Here is a 24,219-nt window from a genome sequence, read left to right on the forward strand (position 1 = left end):
CTTTACAATGGAGACATATTCTAATCATATCGCAAGTCCATGTGAGAATCGAACAAAACAGGATAGGTTAAAAACAAAAAAAGCTTTAAAAATACACCAGTGTAAGCTGTTATTATTAAAAACCATTTTGATATATACTTAAGCAGTAAGCACAATAAAAACAATTTCACATGGTGGGCATCTTTTTTTTTTTTTTTTTTTTTTTTTGGAGTACTTCCTTTGCCAGGAGATTTCGATTTTTCTAAAAACTGTTGGCCAATTTAAATGGGTTTTACTATATCGTAAGCTCTTTGAAGGAGGCTGTGTATTGGCTATCACAGGTAATACCTACCACAATTTTTTGCTTACAGTGGACAGGCAATAAATATCAAGTGCAACTGCTATGAATGTAAGCTGGGAACAGGTCACTTCTAGCTAATGGACAGTGATACTGAGGACCTGCGGTCCCTAAAGCTGCCACTAGATGCCAGAACAGGCATGAAAGTTATGCGGGGGGGGGGGGGGGGGGTACCGGATACCTGGTAGCCATTGCTACCTCAAGGGGGCAAAGGGGCCGGATTACAAACAGGGAGTGTGAAAGAGAACTTGGTATTTTCCACTTAACAAAAGCAGGGGTCACGCTCTTGTTTTATGCTTCCCACAAATGAGAGAATGGTTTTACCTTTAAGACTCGGAGCTTAACCTTCTCAATGGCGACCGCAGTTCTGGATGCCTCTCCTTGGAGGTGTGGGGAAAGCAATTGCTCGAAAGTGAATACTGCATTCTCCATTAACTAGAAACCAAAAGCGACACAGAACGACACCTGGTCAGAGGCCAGGGTCTCTGCCCTGGAGCAGGGAGGGGATGACCATCACAGTCCCCTCAGGCACTACTCTGGGGCCACCCAGAAGAACAGATCCTCACGCCCTCCACCTGGGCTGTGAAATAAATAGGCACCTGGCCACAGGGGGATCAGTAAGAGTCTAAGAAATAAGCACACACTCACACTCGCGTGTTGGCATGTATACGTGTATTTTTTCCCCTCCTCTCTTCTTATTCTCTGAGCTAGAAAACCTATGGAGGCCATGGGATTGAGAATACCATCCTCCCCTGTGGTCAACCCCTTTCTCCAGTCTCTGTACCTGCAGCCAGGCCTTGACAAAGTGAGGTGGGAAGCTTCTCCAGTGATTTTTTGGCTGCTTTAATCCTGCACTTCCACTCTTCGGTGGATGCAAACCACACCAGCACACCTCTCTCCACTTCCAGCCTACCACCTCACTTCTCTGCCTTTCTCTGACGGACTGGAAGGGAGGCAGGGCCAGGGCTTGGTGGGGAGAATGGCTGATGTGCTCAAGGGTCAGGAAACGGAAGCGATTGAGATTTCTTATTCTCCGCACGCGTGCCTGTATCAGCTTCACTGGGTTCAGCATCACCAAAGGGGCTTCTGTTAAACTGTTGCCCAGTTTTGTTCCTGGTCCATTTTTAATCCTTCACAACTCAGAGGTGAGATAATACGGTGTATCACTTAATCCATCCTGTAACTTTTAAGGACAAAAATGCTCCTTTCTTCCCCAAGCCTGTGATCTCAAAGCATGAACACATACCTTTGTTATAGCACTCTCAAACACTGTTAGTGACTTATCTAAGCATCTGTCTCTGAAGTGGGGTCTGGCACACTGTCCAGCCCCCTAGGGAGTTCCCCCAGAACACCTCTGAAGTAGAATTGGTCTTTTATGGCTTCAGTGATCACATCCTTTCTTCATTTAGAAAGCACTAGGGTATGAAAAGAATTTATAGTTGTTCCTGGAGAAAAAGTTCCTTATGGGGGAAAAAAGGTAGATCTATCAAGTAGATCCAAGAAATCCAAATAGGAAGCCATGATTGATTGATTTATTCATTGATTTACCCTTAACCAGGTTAGGGAATTAATTTAATCCAGTAGTTCTCCATTCTGGCTGCATATTAGAAGCAGTGGGCATAGGAGTAGGGGAAACCACCGGGAGTGGGGTCTAGACATCAGGACTTCTCAAAAGCTCTCCAGACGATTCAAATGTGCAGTCAAGGTTAAAAGCACTGGTTTGACAAATCAAGTAATTATCAGTTAATGCTACTTTATTTCCCTGAAATGTTTTTTTTTTTTCTTTCTTTCTTTCTGATGCTCATCCACATGGAAGAGAGATGAAGCCAGCGGGGAGGACAAAGTACATCCTCACACCACATGATGAAGAAATCGCGGAGAAATGGACCTCATGGCCCAGGGCGACACTAGCACACCGATCTCAGCAGCCAGCCCCAGTTTCTCTGCTGTCTCCATCCCCACCCCCCACGGAGGCCCCTGCTGCTCCCACCTCTTGCATGTAGTTCTGGGTCCTCTGGACCACCAGATCGACGTGGGGGAATCTGAAGCGGCTCTTGAGATCCTGCAGGCGTTCCTGGAGCAGGTTGACTTTACTATAACAAGGTTCCATCTTCACAGAATCCAGTGGAAGATTCATAAGCCGGTCTAGATGCTGCATTTTGGTGAAGGGAAAAGTTAAATACCTTCAGACTCAGGAGCAATTTTGCATGCATATTACATATTACATAAAGTCTAAACAATCAGATGTATATTATTAGAGTGAATCGCTTCTTAGGTCGCTATATCAATGACATTTCAATTGTCTTGCTTCCCTCCTTCAGGGGTCCCTGGGGCAGTTCTATCTATTGCTAGGGCAGGGACTAATAGAGGACCCGGCTGGAGGATGGAAGGACCCAGGGAAGCATTTGGGGGGCTCCAATCTTAGCTCTTGATGGACTCCAGGCTCCCACCTCCAGAACTCGAGAACTAGGCGGGCAGGCTCCCTGGCACCTGGAATTGCTGCTGGGCCCACACGCCTCCCAGGCCTTCTTTAATGAGTGCCATGCACTTACAAAACCTCAGAAAGGTCGGGATGTCCTCGCACCTGGGACCCTGGGAATGAAGCCAGAATCTCCCCAGTTCTCGGAGGTTCTGTCAGTGCCCACAGAGACTCCCTCTGCTGTAGGTTCTCTATGGTGCCAGTGGGTAAGGGGGTGGGTGGTAGGAAGAGGCCTGGCCTAGGAGAGGCATCCAGTTTAGAAACTGGGATCCCTCCCCTTCTGGCTTGCATGAGCAGTGACTTGGTCAGTGAGGCCATAGGGCTTCCAGCATGAGGGCAGCGACGGACCGCCTCCGCTAGAGACGTCAGGTTTTACCAACATGCTCTTACACCGCGACTGTTGTCAAGATAAAGCATCCTATTTTCCAAGCTTATTTTAAACTAATTTTTAAAATTGAATACTGGATTTCTAGAATAAGCAGGACGGTGGGTGGAGAAAGAGAAGATAGAAAGATATTGAAAATGTATGCTCAGGGAGAAGTGGGGAGTAATACTGAGTAACTGTGAGTAATATCGGATGTGCTTTCTGATTTTCAAGTCACAGAAAAGAGACAAATCTAGACTTCTAGGTGCCTCTAAATAGGAATTGTTAAAGGGCCCATTTTTTTGTGTGTTTTTAAAAAGAAAACGTTACTCTTGTTGAGAAGTGAGCTGTGAGAGCCTCACTGAAGTGGAGTGAATGAGCACACACGTGGGGTCAAACTTGTCCCTCCTCACATGATATGTACTGTATTTATTTTTAAGAAATAACAATTAAGCAGGCAGGAGAGGGAAAATGGGTTACTGCTTGGCTTCTATCAGACCCACCAAAGTTTATTTATTTTTTTTTAAACTTTTTTTTTTTTTAATTTTTTTTTTTCAACGTTTATTTATTTTGGGGACAGAGAGAGACAGAGCATGAACGGGGGAGGGGCAGAGAGAGAGGGAGACACAGAATCGGAAACAGGCTCCAGGCTCTGAGCCATCAGCCCAGAGCCCGACGCGGGGCTCGAACTCCCGGACCGCGAGATCGTGACCTGGCTGAAGTCGGACGCTTAACCGACTGCGCCACCCAGGCGCCCCTGGACCCACCAAAGTTTAAACAAGTGGTAATACCTATTGCTGATGGGCATATGGAAGAAAGTCCTCTGCCATACCCAATTGGTAGAAACGTAAAATTTAAATCCCTTTTTTTTTTTTGAAATGCAAATGGCAACATCTGTTAACAGGAGAAATAAACCTACCTTTCAACCTAGCAATCCTGCTTTAGGAATCTATCCCACAGGCATGAAAGCATCAGAGCATAATATATGTAACAAGGTTATTTATTGCAGCTTTGTCCATGATGCCAGCAACATTTGGATAGTTGAATAAATCATGGTACATTCATACGTGAAATATTATGTAGCCATTAAAAGAATGATTTAGAGCTAGAACGGCTAACTTGAAGACAGTTTCATGAGGTATGTTTGAATGAGAACACTGATAAACAGAGTAGGATCTGTAATATGATCCCATTTTTCTAACGAACAATCTGAAAAAACAGCCTGTAAATGTGTATGTTTTATATGATATAGAAACATGGGGAAAAGGACAGAATGGCATATGGTAAGATGTTAACACTAGTGACTTGTAGGGAGGTGGGTGGTGCCAGGGTACGAGGGAGAGTTAAGGCAAGGTTTAAAAAAGGCTGGAAAAATAAAATTCAAAATATTCATAAAATTTATCTTGTTTCTGTATAATTACATGCGTATGTATGCATAAAGATATAAGGGGGGAAAAAAGAGAGGTATCTGGTTTTATCCACTGACTGGTAGCGATGTGTCAAGAGTAAAACCAAGTTGCCACGTTATGTCTGTCAGTGATTCTTGAACTTCAGGGTGCATCACATCCTTGGGGGGCCCTTGTAAACCAGACTGCTGGGCCCTACCTCCCCTCTGCCCAAGTTTCTGGTTCAGTACAGAGTTGGTGGGGGGCTGAGAATTTGTGTTTTTAACAGCCAGGTGATAATGACGCTGCTGGTCCAGGGACCACACTTTGAGAAACATTGTTTTTATCATGAGTCTTATTACTGGAAACAAATCAACAAAAAAACTTTATATAAATGACGGTATATGCTTCTATATTTGTATGAACAAGAAAAAATTATGTGAAAACACATTCTAAGCTATTTATATCAGTTAATTCAGGGAGTCAGGAGTCGAGGTGGTGTAGGTGTTGGGGTGGGTATGGGTGATCAATTATGCTCATATATATGAGCATATTGCTTCACTTGTGCAAGCATATTATTATTCTTGCAACTTGAAAACCATTGATAAAGGAAATCAGGTGAATGGACTGATGGATGGGGTGGCTGGAGGAATGGAAGAACTAGATGAATGAGAGAAGGAAGGGAAGGAGAGGGAAAGAAGGAAGAAAGGAAAGAAAGCATGAATGCAGATAGAGCACCAAGGAAAAGGCAGCCCCATGCAGACCATTCACACTGAATTCCTTGGCTTCATATCTACCTCTTTTAGCTGGGCGTTGTCTTTGGTGGTCTGAAAGTTCTGGGTAAGTTCATCCACTTCTTTTTCAAAGAGTGAGCGTACTTCACTGAATCCTGAGCTCACTGGCCCCATGAGCTCCTCCAGGATGGACGCCAAGAATGGTTGAACACTCTCCACACAGCTTCTCTCTGCTGGCTCGGCCACCATTGCTGAGATAGGAAACAGCCAGAAAACCATCACTTGTTATAGGCAAAGTTGAGTTCAGAGTCACTGGAGCCAGGCCACGGCTGGGCAGTGCCCACAGAGCCATTTAACAGCCAAACCAAGCTCAAATGGGCAAGACAGACCAGCACAGGGAGTCCTGTGCCAGCATCACCAGAATGGAAAGCCATTAGATGCTTTCAGAATTGAAATAAACAGTCCCTCCTCTCCCCAAGCTTTCCCCTGCCCTGGGATGAAATGCATTTTTCTGCATGGTGCCTGTAAACCTAATGCATGCAATGCCTAATACAAAAAAGAAAACGCTGGTGACCCTCCTGTTTACTATCAATCATCATTATATGTGCATAGCTTGTCTTCTAAGAAACAGTTTACTAAGTTCATTTAATTGAGGTATAACTGACATCTAACACTATGCTAGTTTCAGTTGTACAACATAATGATTCAATGCTTGTATATAACAATTTATTAAGTTTTAATTAATTTCTCTAAGAGTTAATCAGCTCATATAATTCAATTCCCCTCCCCCTCCTCAAGAGACTTTTTAAAAATCAAGTACAGTCTTTTCTTGGGCAAACAGAAACAAATTGCATTAAAAACAAATGCCACCTACCTCTCATCCCCCATTTTTGTTAAAAGGCTATTTTCTTCCCCTGATAATCAAGGAAAACACGTGCAGAGACAAAAATATAGAGAGTGCAAAAAATTATAAAGAGGGAGGAAATAAATGTAACCATACTTCCCAGACTCAGTAAAGATGCTCATTTAGAAAGTCTGAATGGGACATGCAAAGCTCCATTTACTTATTTATTTATTTATTTTTAATTAAAAAATTTTCTTAAGTTTATTTTCTTTTTTTAAATATAATTTATTGTCAAATTGGCTAACATACAGTGAGTACAGTGTGCTCTTGGTTTTGGGGGTAGATTCCCGTGATTCATTGTGCTTATTTTCATTTTTGAAAGAGAGAAAGGGAGACAGTGTGTGAGCATGGGAGAGGCAGACAGAGAGGGAGACAGAATCCAAAGCAGGCTCCAGTCTCCGAGCTGTCAGCACAGAGCCCCATGCAGGGCCCGAACCCGCGAACCGCGAGATCATGACCTTGGCTGAAGTCGGATGCTCAACCGACTGAGCCACCCAGGTGCCCCCCAAAGCTGCATTTTTTTAAAGTCCTAAGGTGACTGCCAAGATTAGCCAGGTTTAAGAGCAGTGAACTCGTGAAGGAAGCCTGAGCTGGAAACGGCCTGAGTTCGTTCTGTAAACTGGAAGGCTAGCTTTGTGGCGCTGGTAAGTCTCATAGCCTTGTCATGTAGTATCTCAGAACTAAGTAGGGAAGTGTAAGTGCATATGGGTGTCCAATCCTTCCATCTTATAGGTGGACAGTCAGAGGCCTGGAGGTGCCAGATGGCTTGATGAAGGTCACACCCTAATTTGCACATTTGGGACTGCACTTCGAGGGTATTTCTTAATGTTTTATTGGCAATAACTTGCTTACAGTGAGATGAACGGCCACGTTATTTCAATCTGCAGAAATATTTCACAGTAATGGGGGATCAGACTGCCTCTTCTAAGAATCTGAGACGACCAGTACTATTAGTATTATGAATGATTCACAAATATTTGGTATATAAAATATTAACGAGTCTTAGAACTGCTAGGATAAAAAAAAAAACTTTTTGGTTATCTGATTTAAATATGAAACAATCTATGACTTCTACAAATGACTTGCTTGATACCAAAATGCAAAACTGTGTGTCAGGAGAATAAGTGAATGATTTATCAACTAACTTTGAGAGAAGAACTGTTTGAAAAGCATCTAATTGAAATTTCAGAATAATCACGAACACAGGCAGTATGCAGAAGAGATTTAGGGGTAGCTGGCCGGTTTCACCCACTGAGTGGGGAGGAAATGGGCACAGGGAGGGGCCGTGGAGAAACCTGTTCCTCTCTGCCTGATTCCCACTGATGCCTGCGCCGCCATGGGCTCTAGCCCCCTCCCTGCGCCTTTATTCAGTGTACCTTTCACCTTCTTTCCTCCACCTCTGCTTGTGAACGTCCCACTCACTTCCAGACCCAGTATAAACTTCACCCACTCAGACAGCCTAGAGCCCTGGAACCACCACACAGCTCCTGAACTGTGGTCTGTCTGCCAGTGTTTCCTTAGGGATTGGAATAAATTTTACACCCCACACGGATACGCTCTGCTGATTTTCAAGGACGTAGAGGCGCTGTTGTAATGAATACTGTCCGGTGACACAATGATTCATAAACCATCCAGAAGTTAGGGCAGCTGTGGAGAAGCCACTGAGCGGAGAGATTAAGGCAAAAAGTGCCAGAGTTTGAGGGGTTTGAAGCCTGACTCTGTTTTGTTATCTGGGGCAAGTTACCTAATCTCTGGCTCAGTTGTCTCATCTGGTAGGTGGAGATCATAAGACTAATTACTTCTGAGTTTACTCTGTTCAAAATGCTTCGAAGCGTGTGTGGAGCTCTGGAAACCCTCACTCACTGTTAGCCCTCATCACACCTGTTGGCATCATCCTTTTTTCCAATCAACCCACACTAAAACAGCACTGTTGTTATGAGAGGCCCACATGGGTTTTGAAGTTGAAATCGTTGCTGTTTATGAACCACTGTGCCCTCTGTTCCTGCTGCTCTTGTGGCATCTACCACCTTTTTTCCTGCTGTTTCAGTATCTGTAACATGCCTCCTCTCCTCCTTTTGTAAAATCGCATTGTCTTCTTTATATCCTCATAGCCTTTGTATTCAGTAGGAGCAGAATACATGCTTATTTTTTTTTAATTTTTAATGTTTATTTATTTTTGAGAGAGAGAGAGAGAGAGACTGTGAGTAAGGGAGGAGCAGAGGGAGAAGGAGACACAGGATCGGAAGCAGGCTCCAGACTCTGAGCTGTCGGCACAGAGTCTGACACGGGGCTCGAACCCACGAACCACGAGATCATGACCTGAGCCAAAGTAGGATGCTTAACCGACTGAGCCACCCAGGTGCCCAGAATAAATGCTTATTGAATGAATAAATAATTGTGGGGCAGAATGAAAGATTGGTTGTTTTACTCTCAAGAATCATGTGGGAGGAAATGGGAAGAACAGGACTTAATACTCCCAAAGTTTTCTCGAAATACAAAGCCCTTTATTGACACAGGCTGAGGTATACAGTCAGCCCCTGAACAATGCAAAGCTTAGGGGCGCTGACCCCCCTGTATAGTTGAAAATCTGTGTATAACTTTTGACTCCTCCAGAACTCAGCTGGGTCCTAAGAGCCTACTGCTGACTGGAAGTCTCACCTATAACATACACAGTCAACGAACACATACTTTCTATGTCATCTGTATTACATACTGTATTCTTGCAATAAACGGAGCCAGAGAAAACAAAAGTTATTAAGAAAATCATTAGGAAAGGGAAATATATTTACAGTACTGTACTGTACTATAAGTGGATCTGTGCAGCTCAAACACCTGTTGTTCAAGGCTCAACTCCACTCATTATTTTAATGGCAGAGAACCAGAGGCCTGGTCAAAATGTGTTTCTTATACTGCCTTTTAAAAAGACTTGATCGTGACTTCCTTTCAAGGTATCTTTTAGGAAACAAAGACTAGTCTAGAACAGAATGTTTTTCCATCTTATGTGGGTTATACTGGAGCCACAGAGACCAGGCAAGAGTGAAAGGGAGAGGTTGGTTTAATTTGGGCCATGAGAATCGCCATGGTTAGGTCCAGCTCAGCCCAGCTGCCAGGAATATGGACTCAGGAGTTGGGTGCCGGCAGTTTTAGGTTGAATACGGTACTTCGATACACAGTCTATTCTAGATCAGTTGTGCTAAGGGAGGAATGAGAGATGTGGATAATAATACACACAAAACGCTGTGAATTTATATCTGCCTGGGAAGGCAGTGCATGAACAGACACGCACATCTTTGCTGTAGTTATGCCTCCACCATTCTACTCTCTCAGAAGAATCAGCTAGGAGGGTGCTGAGGTGAGCTGGGCTGCAGTGGGAACAGGGCCTGAAGTGCAGAGGATAATGTCCCTATTAGATTCTAAGTGTCTTGAAAGCAGGAGCTGGGTCCCCTGTTCACTGCTAAAGCTCTGGCACCTTGCTCAGAAAGCACGTAGTATGTTTTTAATGAATGAGTAAGTAAATGGGCAAGTGAATGAATAATCTAAAAACTAACAATATAAGAAAATTGCTGATAAATAATCACAGATTTGCATGCACGCTTCTGTCAAATGACATTGGGTGTGGCGCACTTCTGGAGATGTAGGAACGGAGAACCTCAGCATTTTACCCTGTAGAATTCCTTAGAGGCCATTTCAGGCCTCTTGTGAGGGCACAGGCAAATATTTTTCTCTTAATGGCCAGGTAGAGAACATTAGAGACTTTGCAGCCCAGAAAGTCTCCGTTCCAACTACTCAACTCTGCCCTTGTAGTATGAAAGCAGCCATAGACAACACATACATGAATGGGCACGGCTGTGTTCTGATGAAATGTTATTTACAAAAATAGATGGTGGGCCCGATTTGGACCAAGGGCCACAGTTTGCAGACCCCACTCTTGTGGGCACTCCTGATTACAGAGGAGGACACTAAGGCACATGGAAGTCAAGTGACCTTCCCAAGGACACATGACAGGCCAATGTTGCACTCGTGACTAGAATCTTGATTTATCAACTCTAAGTCAACTTTTTTTTCTTGTTGAGGGAAAATCCATTTATTCATCCATTCAAGTATTTGCTGAGAGTCTGCATATCCCAGGCATGGTACTAGCCCCTGGGTGTGCCTGAGTAAACCAGGGATCACATGGCCCTGTTCTTAGCTTACAGCAGAGAAGGGCAGAGGTAGAAGCCATTACAATCAGTGTAAGAAGTGCTACAGGGGCACCTGGGTGGCTCAGTTAAGCGTCCAGTTAAGCGTCCAGCTTTAGCTCAGGTCATGATCCCACATTTGTGAGTTTGAGCCCCACATCGGGCTTTCTGTTCTCAGCGCAGAGCCGGCTTCAGATCCTCTGTCTTCCTCTCGCTCTGCCCCTCCCCCACTCTCGCACACGCACGCACATGTGCTCTCTGTCTCTGTCTCTCTCAAAAATAAATGAACAAATTAAAAAAAACAAAGAAGAAGTGCTACAGCAGGGAGGTGTGGGCAGTATCAGAATATACAGGCACCACCCCGGGCAAGAAGCAAACTTTCCTCCACCTTGTGTCCCTGAAGTTTCCTTGGGAAGGGCCAGGCCCTCACTAGCACCGCTAGCATACTCCTATTACACCTGTTAGCACCTCTTCCCAATTCCCTCAATTTAGTTTTCCTCTGAAATCATGTATTCTGACGACACGGTGGAGCCCTACACACAGCTTATTTAGCACACAGGAGCATGGATGATCTCCACTGACCTTTGATCTTTCCAATTAAGAAGTTCTTTGAGTTCACGATCTGATCCATGTCTGAACGGATGGTTCCTTCTAGGTTCTTCGTCAGAGTTCTGCATTCCTCCTTCAAGGCACTTAATCCTTCTGAAACCTGATGCCGAACCAGTTTGTAGGCCTCCTCAAGGAGCTGCAACAGAGAACAGCACATAAATCTGGGCTCGGTCACATGCAAGCGACTGCTGGAGTCAAGTGGGGGGGGTGGGGGTGGGTTAATCACAGATTATCATAACATAAACAAACCTGCATGTGCACTCTAATTGTTCTTTCAAAGTTTGAGTCTGTTTGGATCAGTCCTCATGTAAGTGAGACTGAGCAGACTCAAGGTAGGCAGTTCTCTACACAGCAAAGAAATGATTTAAAAAAAAAAAAAAACCCTGCCCCCCCCAAAAGAAGGGAATTCAAGTAGCACAGTCGCATAGCAAAATGATCACTTACACCAAGCCAGGCCCTCTTTCTGTCATTCTTCTTCCCCTTCATTTTGGGCAAAAGGTCTGTCTGAAGGGTTGGCAGGAGCTCCTCCATCACCAGGTTACTTAGGATCTGTGGAGAGGAAGACAGCCGCGGAGTCTGTTAGTTGGTGATTGCTGAATCTGAGCATCAGGCCAACCGAAGTTGTCATCATTGGTTGTCCCTATCCAACGTAAGATTGTCCTGGGCTATATAAACTCAGGTAGACTATCAACAATAGCCAAAGTATGGAAAGAGCCCAAGTGTCCATCGATGGATGAATGGATAAAGAAGATGTGGTATATATATATACACAATGGAGTATTACTGGGCAATCAAAAAGAATGAAATCTTGCCATTTGCAACTATGTGTATGGAACCAGAGGGTATTAATAAGCGAAATTAGTCAGTCAGAGAAAGACAAATATCATATGACTTCACTCATATGAAGATTTTAAGACACAGAACAGATGAACACAAGGGAAGGAAAGAAAAAAATAATATAAAAACAGGGAGGGGGACAAAACATAAGAGACTCTTAAATATTGGGGCCCCTGGGTGGCTCAGTCGATTGAGCATCTGGCTTCGGCTCAGGTCATGATCTCGCAGTTCGTGAGTTCGAGCCCTGCGTCAGGCTCTGTGCTGACAGCTCAGAGCCTGAAGCCTGCTTCCGATTCTGTGTCTCCCTCTCCTTCTGCTCCTCCCCCACTCGTACTCTGTCTCTCTGTCTCTCTGTCTCTCAAAAATAAATAAACATTAAAAAATTAAAAAAAAAAAAAGAGAGACTCTTAAATATGGAGAGCAAAGGGTTACTGGGGGGGGGGGGGATGGGCTAAATGGGTAAGAGGCATTAAGGAATCTACTCCTGAAATCATTGTTGCACTATATGTTAACTAACTTGGATGTAAATTAAAAAAATAAAATTAAATAAAAAAAATAAACTCAGCTAGGCTGATAGTTTAACTCTGGTTTTGAGGCTACAGAAATCTCAACTAAGACAATCTTCGAGGATAAATGTTCTTAAACATCTGCAAGGAACAGTAATGTCTGCTGACGGCTCCTCATCGGGAAGGACAAATTCCTCAGATTCAAACTTCTCAGATTTAAACCAAAAGAATCTAGTGCATTTAGGATAAAAGGCAAAACTTTCACTATCGATAAGGGCACCCTTAGCAACATTGTGAAAGGGGTCAGGCTTTGTTTTGGTGGCTTGAGTCCTGGCTTGTGTCCCCTGAGACCATCATCCTCCTCAAGCTCCCTTGGAATCTGTGTGTCTTCCTGTTCTTTGTCCCTGCTGTTCTCTGAACCCCACCTCCATCCTCTTTATAAAGTTTAGAAAAAGATGGGGGTAACACACAGTTGGGGCAACTGGATGCTTGTGGGATGAACAGAATATGGGGAAGGGGATCTGAAGTTTTCAGAATGTTAAAATTGTTTCCAAGTCACTCCTAAAGTGTTGCTTGGCCCAATGAAAAAATTTTTTTGAATCTGAGCAGTGTTCTCTGTGTCAATGTATTACAATGCTCCTTCTTTAACTACCTTCTTTAACTACCCACCTTTCCCTGCATGGAGCAGATTTGTTCAGATTCAGTTTCACTATGAATCTTTTGGGGCTCACAGCTTAGTTTTCAATATCAGGCTATAAAAAAGATTTACAAGGGAAAAAGTAATTTTGAGAATGGTAGAAAAGTAGAGAATCATTTGACATCTGTTCTATGAATTTAAAATAATGTTCATGCAAAATAATTGACCTCCTTCTCATAAAAATTCAAATTAGGCTTTGGGAATTATGGACAATTTTTTCTGAGGTCATTGGTTAGCCTCGTGCTAGTGGAAATACTTATGAGCTCACTAGATTTTGCCTTCCACCAAGGGCTCTGTTACAGCAGGGTGTAACACATTAGCTGAGCTGAACAGGAACACTCCCAGGGTGGGAGGTGGATGAGCCGTCCAGTCCCCCTGTGCCTGTGGGTTCCTAGGAGAGAAGTCTGCTCAGGTCAGTGCAGGGAGTGGGCCTCCTGTCACCTGAAATATTGAAATTCATGGTATGACAAAGATTATAATGGAGACAGGATTTCTGCTAGTTCTTGTGATTCATCGGTGGAGATGTTTTTCTTTCTTAGTCATTCTTTGGGAGCAGTCACGAGGTGAACTAGAATTTTTGAGGAATTTACAAGGAACTTGACGTGTGCAAGCTCCATGGAGTTGAGGAGATCCAACAATTAGATTCAAGTAGGTAGTTAATAATCCATTGACCCTCCCCCCCCCCATCCTGCACAATGGAGTAAGTCCTTAGTTGGAACACATCTTCCCAAGAGTGATGAAAATGTAGCATAGGGAGAAGGAGCTAAGAAAATAAAGAGACCAAAGCCAGAACTTAAAAACAATGGGAAATATTATCTTAGTTGAAAGTGTTACATTCAGGGTCATAATAATTGCCTGCTTCACCCTTCTGCAGAGACTGGTTTGAGTCTGAACATAAGCATGAGAGGGGTTTGAAAAGATCAAAATGTTACAAAGGCCAAAGGGAAAAAAAATCATCTATTTGGGTAGGTTTATAGTTTTCTTTTAGTCTTTCCCATATAATATTCCAAGACATTCAGTTCTATTTTATAGTTTAGGGAATTGAAAAGGAAATATGTCTGGGGGGGGGGCAGGAGGAGAATAGGAGTGGTTTGCAGGGGTGGGGGGCTTGACAAGTCACAGGGCAAGGCAGAGCCTCAGAGTGCTGGGGCCCAACTGTGTCCATCCCAACACCGAGTCCCCCTCTTCCCCTAACCTTCAGCCCCACCCTCCATCCTTGTGCTGCCTCTCAGCTTCCCAGGGCCTTCTCTGAGATTCCCTACCTGGGTCAGCTCTCCATGAGCAGGGTCCAAAGTTCTGGGGCTGTTCTAGGGAAAGTAGCTACTTTAATAAATAAACTGTGCTAATGAAGGGGTTCCTCAACCTCTCTCTTCAGAACAGGATCCACTGGGTCTCACCATAAGGGCCCTAAAAATACCACTTTTGCTTAAAAAAAAAATGGTGTGTGTGTGTGTGTGTGTGTGTGTGTGTGTGTGTGTAAATTTAACTTCTAGGATATACAGATTTTAAAATTCCATCACACATATAAGAAATCAAACATGCCATTAGGTTGTTCAAAATCAACCACACCATGTGTTACCTTCCAGATGTGGGGAAGGTGTGAGATCCAGAGAGACTGCCCTCCTTCCTGAGACTGGCCTGATGGTCTGACCAGGCTGTCGGCCTTGTGCCTTTTGTGTTGCTGAGAGGCCATGGGTGAAAGAATCCATTAAAAGGGGCACGTTTGAGGTCATTAGACAAAAGACAACCCTGAAATGTATGGAGAAGGCCTAAAACGTGGACAGTTTTCTTGTCTTGAAACCACCTGTTCTGTGGGAACTATGAACTATTTTCTCAGCTCATCTGGTTCATTTAAAGGCAAATTTAAATTTACAATAATAATTACAAAATAATAGGGGCGCCTGGGTGGCGCAGTCGGTTAAGCGTCCGACTTCAGCCAGGTCACGATCTCGCGCTCCGTGAGTTTCTGGGCTGATGGCTCAGAGCCTGGAGCCTGTTTCCGATTCTGTGTCTCCCTCTCTCTCTGCCCCTCCCCCATTCGTGCTCTGTCTCTCTCTGTCCCAAAAAAAAATAAAAAATAAATAAAAAAAAAACATTGAAAAAAAATAATAAAGATATATTTATTAAATAAATATATTGCTACAATAAATAATAAATATACCAAATCACTGTAAATGCTTTACATCTTGCAAAATGCTTTCCTTCAGGACTTCATTTGATACATTTTTTAAAGACAAGTAGGATATATATTGACGGTTTTACTAGTATATAAATATTTTCACCTTAATAGTCTGTAGGCAAGTTATCCTAAGATATTTGCTTTGCCTCGGCAGTTGCCTAAAAAATCACCACTGCCATGAGGGCCCACCAGACTTGCTGTGTGAGTCATTACTATGAAGATAATAATGTAATAATGCTGAACATCTGAATACCAGGCCATGAGGTTAGAGGGGGGTGACGACAAAATGATGATCAAGTAAGTGCTTAGCAGACAGGAAAAAAATGCAAATAAACCCAGTGCTTTAAACAGAAGATGTCAGTATGGAAGCCAATTTGACATATTTAAAAAAATAATAATAAAATAAACAGAAGATGCCAGGGGCGCCTGGGAAGCTCAGTTGGTTAAGCATCCTACTTCGGCTCAGGTCATGATCTTGTAGTTCATGGCTTTGAGCCCCGTGTGGGGCTCTGTGGTGACAGCTCAGAGCCCGGAGCCTGCTTCAGATTCCATGTTTCCCTCTCCTCTCTCTGCCTCTCCCCTGCTCTCTCTTTCAAAAATAAATAAACATTAAAAAAATTTAAACAGAAGATGTCATATTCTCAAACTCAGTTACGTCATGCCATTTTCTTTAACTACATAGCTTCTCTGGGCCCCTGACCTCTTTTTCCTGTGAGTCTGAGGACAGATGCTGCTTTGGCTTCATATGTGAGGTTACAGAGAGGCGGACCCCCGCTAGGCCCCAGACAGGAAGGTTTTGGAATTCATTTCCTTTCTCCAGCTTCTTGAAGGAGAGCCTGATGTGGCTCGAAATGGGTTTTCTGTCACAGACTGGCACTGTGACTTCAGCCAACCTCTCTGAACATTCTTTCAACTGGAGGGTTTTGGACAAACAATCCTTGAAATGCCTTTCCGGTGCTCACATTGTCTAACTTCACCATAGATATTCAGATTCCTGGGGGAGCAAAATTTCTTATTGGGTCACTTGATAACTCCAGCTTTTACTGATCTCGTCTCTGTTTTTGTTTTGTGTTGTTCTGCTTTCCTACTTAGGGTATTTTTTATACTGCAAAATTAGCACCTTCCTATCACTGCTGGCTGCCAATGCTTTATGATGTCCATATATGTACAGACCCACATGTCTACCCACATACACTTCTAAGGCTGCCTCGTTCTGGGGATGTTTCTAGGTATGTCTTGCCTCACCACAAGGGCAAGGGATGAGTCATTTGCTTCTCTTGCACCTTCTAGCGCTTAGCACAAATCAACCCAAAGCAAAAAAACAGAAAGTCAACTCAATCCAAAGAAAGGTTTCATTAAGTACCTGTTTTCAATGGCATCGAGAAAGAAGTGAGCTGACATGAGATTCTAAATGAAAAGATTAAGCAAATAGCATAGCTAAACTTGAGGAGTTAAGTAAATGTTGAACTTGGTATAGCCCCATGGTTGGTGCTGATCTTTCACTGGACCAGGAATCGGAAGCCATCATTTCCTTTGCCATCTGTCCACTTAGCATGGGAGCATGAAAGTATCAGCTGCACAGGGCAGGGACCATCCTGTCGTGCCCATCTCTGGATCACCAGCCCCAGCATGGTGCCTGGCATAGAGGGGCTCAATAGCTATTTAATGAATAAAACTGGACAAGTCACTTCACTGCTATATACCTCCCTTGGTTTTCTCATTTACAAAATTGGAAATCCTAATAACCTCATGAGATCGATAAAATGAACACACAGAATTAGGATTTGAACATTAAAAAGTATTACACAAAGGCATTTTAATACTGGTATATCGGGGGCGCCTGGGTGGCGCAGTCGGTTAAGCGTCCGACTTCAGCCAGGTCACGATCTCACAGTCCGTGAGTTCGAGCCCCGCGTCAGGCTCTGGGCTGATGGCTCAGAGCCTGGAGCCTGTTTCCGATTCTGTGTCTCCCTCTCTCTCTGCCCCTCCCCCGTTCATGCTCTGTCTCTCTCTGTCCCAAAAATAAATAAACGTTGAAAAAAAAAATACTGGTATATCTACTAAATATGTTGGTTTATTTGGCAGGCCAATCAGCGTCAAGTGCTTCAGCCTCCCCTTTTGCTTTCATTTTTCTTTATGGTATAAGTACGGTTAGTCCTTAGTCCTCTCAGATTGACGAATGGATATACTTCCCCCAAACATCAGAAACCAAGAGTTAGCCAAAGTTCTGGAATAAGTCTCAAGCTAAGAAATAAATGAGTTTAGAATCCACCAAAGCAGGGGTGGGTGGGAAAGAAGAAGTCATATGGTTAAACAATAAAGAACAGCCCCATCATCACGATCAAATGTTTTCGGCTTCAGATGTTTAATGACCATACGAAGGCAAGGCCTCATCTGGTCTCCTAATAACAAATTTCACTGGCCCCCAAAAGAGGCACTCAGGGAAATGAGGGGAAATTAAAGAACAGCATTGTTGGACCCTGTGTGCCCCTAATTAAATAACGCCGTTCCCACTCTCCTCTTCCTGGCTGAATCAGCTGTGTGATTGGTGTCCTCATGGACACAGTTTCCTTGGAGATTTGTAACAACGTCCCTGGTACCAAGCCAATGGACATGCTTAGCCCATGACTGGCATTTAACCAAGGTCATAGGAAAATTATATCAGACTATAGAGGATAGAAAACTAGAAGAGGTAAGTAAAACGCACAGAAAACTGTCTTAATGCTTTTAAAATGTATTTCTTTGACTTCATTTATAAATCATTCAGTAAATAAAGACAAGTGCGTGTGCCAAATAGTTTTCCAACAACGTCTCACTTAATGCTCAGTACCCTGCAGGGCAAACATTATCATTACTCTCTTTTTTCAGAGGAGTAACTTGAGACTAAAAGAGGTTAAATAAGTTGGCAAGATTTAATCCAAGTAGGTTGACCTAAGCCCCCATCACACACTTTGAACTATGCCACACTGCTCGTGTTGGATTGTGGTCTGGAAGTATGAGGTCATTTGAAAGAATAATGCTTTGTAAAGAAAAGAATAGAAAATAATGGAGGGGCGCCTGGGTAGCTCAGTCGGTTGAGCGTCCGACTTCAGGTCAGGTCATGATCTCGCGGTCTATGGGTTCGAGCCCCTCATCGGGCTCTGTGCTGACAGCTCGGAGCCTGGAGCCTGCTTTGGATTCTGTGTCTCCCTCTCTCTCTGCCCCTCCCCCACTCATGCTCTGTGTCTCTGTCAAAAATAAACATTAAAACAAATTTTTTTTAGAAAATAATGGAAGCTCCTCGTTGCGGTTGCCCTGTTTTTATACTGTCCTGTTTTGCTCCTGGTCTGGAGGTGTTTGCAGACGGTGCCCAATACTCTGTGGATCAAATGCATCTAGACAATGAGAGAAACGGCCTTCGGAACCACATCTTCCACTTTTTTGTGTGTGGTTATTTATCCTGACCCTGACCTCCTACACATAGACGGAGAAGAGAACCCCAAATTCTGAGCCCATGTTACCTGGACTTCATCCCCAGTGATCATTTCCCACGAGCCATAGTGTCCCTTCTCCTGCCGGAAGAACTGCACAGCTTCTAGAAAGGCTTGGGCTTCAAACGTCGTCTGCTTCATGTAATCTAAAAGAAAGAGGCAAGGGCACTTAGCAAAGAAAAATACTTCTACAGTTTACCATGGTTCTTCGAGTGTCATGGTTCAGAGACCTAATGTTACCTGAATATTACGAGGGATAGAATTACGAGACACAGAAAAATGAAGCAGATCCTGAATTCAAAGTTCATCTGCAGATGTGTGTCTCCTTGCTTGCTCACCACCATAGCAGCTGATTAATTCCATCAGTTACTGGGCATACTGGTTAGGACTAGAAGCAGATCTAGCCCCATTTGTTTCTCTCTTATAAATCTTTCCCTTGGGCACCTAGGCACCTAGTGGCTCTATGCCTCCAACCGTAGCACCTCACTAAGGCAGACCATTCTTTACCAGGGCCTCTGGTATCCACAGTATCCGCTCCCAGTTCCCTGAACAAAACTCCGATTTCTTTGTGACTTATTATCAAGTTGCTGTCAAATATGCTGATTTATGCAAATAAAGGATGACAGTTTCTAACACTTTATATAGCAAGATACTATTCTTCTAAACATGTTACACATTTCACTGAAACCTTACAAAAACCTGTGAGGTAACAGGGCGCCTGGGTGGCTCAGTCGGTTGAGCATCCGACTTCGGCTCAGGTCATGATCTCGCGGTCCATGAGTTCGAGCCCCGCATCGGGCTCTGTGCTGACAGCTCAGAGCCTGGAGTCTGCATTAGATTCTGTGTCTCCCTCTCTGCCCCTCCCCTGCTTGTGCTCTCTCTCTCTCTCAAAAATAAATAAAGACTAAAAAAAATTTAAAAACCAAAACCCAAAAAACCTGTGAGGTGAGTGCTATTATCATGTCGACTATACAGATGCTCCAAAAGCCCAGAAAGATTAATTAATTGCTTAAGGTCATACAGCTAGCAAGCGGGTGAACTCAGGTATTCTGATCCCAGTCAGAATACACTATGCTATGCCAGCACTATGCTATACTACCTCACATATTAGTTTTATGGTTTTGCCCTTCCAAACAGATTAGATTTTAAAAGGTGTTATATCTGAGAGGTAATGTTTAATGCAGGATTTTAAGTGTAGTCGAGGAAGCAGGGGCTCAACAGCCTTCCCAGAATTCCACAAATCACACCACGAATGCAAAAATTCTGCGAGGGACTGAATGGTTTGTGTCCCCCAGAAGTCATATGTTGAAACCCTAATCCCCAGTATGATATTTGCAGCTAGAGCCTTTGTGAGGTAATCAGGTCACAAAGGTATGTTGGGATTACTGCCCTTATCATGATGGGATTAGTGCCTTTATAAGAAGAGAGCTCTTCCCCGGCTTTTGGCTCTCTCTCCAAACACTGGATCTGCGGGTGCTTTGATCTTGGACTTACAGTATTTTTGTTATAGCAGCCCAAACGACTGAGGCAATTTTCAATGCACAAAATATCTGTTAGAGGATACAATGATAACAGAATTATAAAAATCTTTGCAGGGGAATAAATTTTATAAATAATTTAATAATAAAGAATAGAACAGTAAATAAATCAAATCTTAGGGGAAATAAGGCAAAATGAAGTGACTGAAAGGGCCAAGTCTCTTGCCTCCAGCCTCTCCTCTAGAACATGAAGCTCTGTTGCTAACAGCATATGATCTGCCTTTATAGGGCAAATCAGATCGGTCAGTTCAAGGCAGCTGATTCACTGGGGACATTCGGAGCTTCAGACAATGGGATTACTCAGTCAAGGAATGAATGGTTGCTAAGTGGGACGAGGCTGAACTAAAAAAGGATCAATGTGCTCCAGAAGGTGACAATCAATTAATAGGCTGTAGATGACTACATTGAGATTTACTTACGAGGTCATAAGCCTCAGGAACTTGGAAAAGGGAAAATACAATTCAAGGCTAGCCTTGATAAGATTTTCAAGCAGGGGTGCCTGGGTGGCTCAGTCTGTTAAGTGTGCAACTTCGGCTAAGGTCATGATCTCATGGTTCCTGAGTCTGAGCCCCACTGTCAGCGTGGAGCCCACTTTGGATCTACTGTCCCTCCCTTCTTTCGCTGTCCCTCCCCCCATCCCCATTCCACCTCTCCCACCACCACCCACCTCTCTCTCTCTTAAAAATAAACACTTAAAAAAAATTTTTTTTTAATGAAAAAGAGTTCAAGCAAAATTCTCCACAGTGAGGATACCACAAAGCCCAGAAGTTCCACCTTCAAAAATGTGGGACAGTAACTGACATTTCTAATATTGACATAGAGTTCTGCTCGAGCTCTAAATCAGAAAAAGAGCATGTCTGAGAATCAAGTTTTTAAATTGATGTATTTCTTCCTTGTTATTTTTTCTGGTTTGGCAAATGATTTAGTGTTTAATCTTTGAGGCTTGGAAAACACAAATTAAAGTCTTGGTATAAAATTGACAACAAGGGGGCTGTGATATGGAGCTCAGTACACTGGGAGGGACTTTACCAACAGAGATGGAAACTGTAATTGCTACACTGAGATTCAAGATTGACTCATGAGCTCTTATTTTTAACAGCTGTTTTCATTTCCAACCTCAGGAAACAAAGACATGGAAGAAAATGTGGTGCTTGGATGGAGTGAGCACTGCCAGACCTGCGAACCTCAGAATAAGGTTTTAAATTCATGTCTTTACCAAAAGCATAAATTTACTTATTTCTTCCCCCACTAACCTCAGCAACCAAAGGAGGTATTTGAAATCCTACTCCTACCTTCTATTACTCTATCGAAGCAAACTATAGCATTCCCACTATAGTTGTGTTTTCAAAAACTTCTGGAAAAAGTAACTGAAGAAATGGAATGTGGAGACAATGATGTGGGAGTCAGAGAGAAGTCCAAGAGGAAAACGGGGAGCTGGAATATAGTAGTGGTGGATGAAGCACCTTAATACAGGCAGAGAAGAAAAGGGTTAGTAATCAAATGAACCACACAGGAAATTATAGTAATTGAACACCAGCAATGAAGCCTGAAAGAATGAGGGCAGGGATCTGAATTCTGGACTCTCTACCATTAGGATAGATTTAAACTGCATTTTAACTACTCCTTGACCATAGGGGAAAAAAGGATCTAACCTACTGATTCATCATTAGATTTTCAGGTTATAAACTGATTAGGTAAATTAATTTATACAAAACTTTTAGGACAGTATCTGCCACATAGCAAGTTGTTCTTTGGATATTGGTTCTTATTATTGTAAGCCAAGCTCAACAGCAACTGCCAGATCATTAAGGAAATGAAGAACAAAGGTGTGCTTTGTAAGAGACAGAACTGTATTGCAATAGTAATGTGACCTTCATTTCTTCTAAGTTCTTTGCAAAGGCATCGCTGAACTCAGCCAGAATGTACAGGTGTTTGAGAGAAACCGGATTATCAGTTATTTGATCAACTTCCTGCCACAGATCTCATGAGAACAAATCCCAGGATCACAATCGTCCACTCTCCTGCCAACAAGCAACTGAGAGTTTAGTCCAATGGTCCCCAGAATCAACAATGGCCTTTGCTTGTTAAGTCTTCTCCGTGTAAGCTGACTTAGAAAAATGGCAGGTATCAGCTCCAACTCTACTTTTCCAACATGCTGTAATTATGAAGTTGCGGAGAACTTAGATATCATTAAATCCAGATCCCTCATTTTATGGCTGAGGAAATTGGAACAAAAAATAGTTAATTTCTTAGCCGAAGGTCACACAGCTGGTCAGAATCAGAGCCAAGAGTTGAAAAAGTAGCTCTGGCATGTCATAAGCGGCCTTGGCATTCATGCTTACTTAAATCACAGACTAAGAGAGCTGAAAGTGGTCTTAAAGGTCACCTACCCTAAGCTCTCATTCAACGCTAGAAGCCCTCAGAATCCCAGACACTCATCTGGCCTCGGCTTGAATATTTCCAGTGACAGGAAACTCACAATTTAGTGAAATAGTCATGGAACTGCTCTAATTATTTGAAAAATTTTCCTTGTATTGAGCCAAAATCTGTTTCCATGAACTCTCATTAATCCCATTTCTGATTTTCAGAGCAAAATAGACAAGTTTACTTGTCCTCTTCTGTAGGGCAACTCTAAAAGAATAGCTGAATATCCTTATTTTCCCTCAACCGTTCTTTAAACAATATAGTTTTGGGGATCCTTTAAATTCAGCCCTACCTTTTCTTTCCTTCCCTTAGTAACCAATTCCATTTAGTCAATATCTTTCTTAAATTTGGCCCACACTGAATACAACCCACTGAGTATTTTTCAACTTGTGTAAGTTATGTAAAGTAGAAAGATTACGTTCCTTTTTTTTTGGTCCCTAACTTCCTTTCTAAAATACAAATACGTCACACTATTGACTCATACCTTTCTTATAGTCCCATAAGATCCTACAACTTTTTTTTGTATAAAACCCCTGTCAATTTAATCCTTTCCTAACCCGTACTTCTGCTTTTGGTTTTGAAGTACAGGTTTTAACACTGCCCCTAATAAATTACAACTTACTGTGATCAACTCAGTGCCCCACAGCCTGCCAAAATCATTTAAAAATTATAATTGTTCCCAAACTCCCTTTCACCTCTGTAACATTCAACTATTTTGGTGGGCTTACTTTCTGTGTTTTATCCAACTGACTGATAACAACATTCATCAGATCAGGGGCAAGGACAGATCCCTGGGAAATTCTAAACATTTCAGAAGATATGTGGGAGAGACATCTTGGCCATCCATTCAACTATCACATCCTCAGGACCAAGACATGTCTATTCTCCTTAGTCTCTCCCTTTTTCACATCTGTGCAGTTGCATGGAAAACTCCTATTTGGGAGACATGATTAAGGATTCTGCAAGGAAAAGAAAGCTTCTCTATGCCCCTTGGGGAAGAGTTATTCAGGGGGCCAGCTTTTGTTTCCCCCTCACCCCTTACACAGATTTACAGCATGTCTGAGTCAACTGAAACACCAAAGCTCTAAGGCCTAGGCAGTCATTCTGGATTTTGACTCTGGCTGCTGTGTCGGGACTCCCTGACTCAGGCTGGGTTTGGAAGCTGCGTTGTTATTTTATTTTATCGGTTCACTGTGCCAAGCCATGTTAGCTGATCTGCCTGGTGATCTGTAAAAGTTATGTAACTGCATTACTCACTACACTGCTATGGGGTTCATGTCACTAATGTATACTTCGAAATTGTCTTTAGCTTCAGGTCGTATGTCGTCTTTTCTGGGAGAGCTGCAGCAAGTCCGTTTGCCCTAGTTTCTTCTCTAGAACAAAGGAGAAGAAGTACAGTGGCAAGTAACCAACATTTATTGAATACTAACAATAGAAGTATAAGCCAATGTTTATACACACCATCTCATATAATCCTTCCAGCCATCCCATTAGGTAAGGATTAATAGTCCCAGTTTTTAATTTTTTAAATGTTTATTTTTGAGAGAGAGGGAGTGCAAGTTGGGGAGGGGCAGAGAG

At 43.0% G+C, this 24,219-nt stretch overlaps 1 protein-coding gene and 1 long non-coding RNA gene across 2 annotated transcripts in view; one reads left to right on the forward strand and one right to left on the reverse strand.

Annotated features, from left to right (window-relative positions):
• LOC147572638 (uncharacterized) overlaps window positions 1-2,334 on the forward strand; it is a 39,435-nt gene extending 37,101 nt beyond the window's left edge. The window contains exon 3 of the long non-coding RNA XR_015245833.1: window positions 2,154-2,334. This is a non-coding gene — a long non-coding RNA (uncharacterized LOC147572638). The remainder of the gene's footprint in view (window positions 1-2,153) is intronic.
• The window catches only part of NIBAN1 (niban apoptosis regulator 1), a 153,566-nt gene that overhangs the window by 11,489 nt on the left and 117,858 nt on the right, over window positions 1-24,219 (reverse strand). Inside the window, exons 6-11 of the mRNA XM_086693374.1 lie at window positions 18,710-18,825; window positions 11,435-11,539; window positions 10,964-11,126; window positions 5,363-5,550; window positions 2,328-2,489; window positions 662-772 (exon numbers count right to left, since the gene is read on the reverse strand). Coding sequence (XP_086549500.1) covers window positions 662-772; window positions 2,328-2,489; window positions 5,363-5,550; window positions 10,964-11,126; window positions 11,435-11,539; window positions 18,710-18,825 — 845 coding nt within the window. The remainder of the gene's footprint in view (window positions 1-661; window positions 773-2,327; window positions 2,490-5,362; window positions 5,551-10,963; window positions 11,127-11,434; window positions 11,540-18,709; window positions 18,826-24,219) is intronic.

This window comes from Puma concolor, chromosome E4 (assembly GCF_028749965.1).
Source record: "Puma concolor isolate L17-30 chromosome E4, mPumCon1.1.hap2, whole genome shotgun sequence".
Classification (NCBI taxonomy): Eukaryota; Metazoa; Chordata; class Mammalia; order Carnivora; family Felidae; genus Puma; species Puma concolor.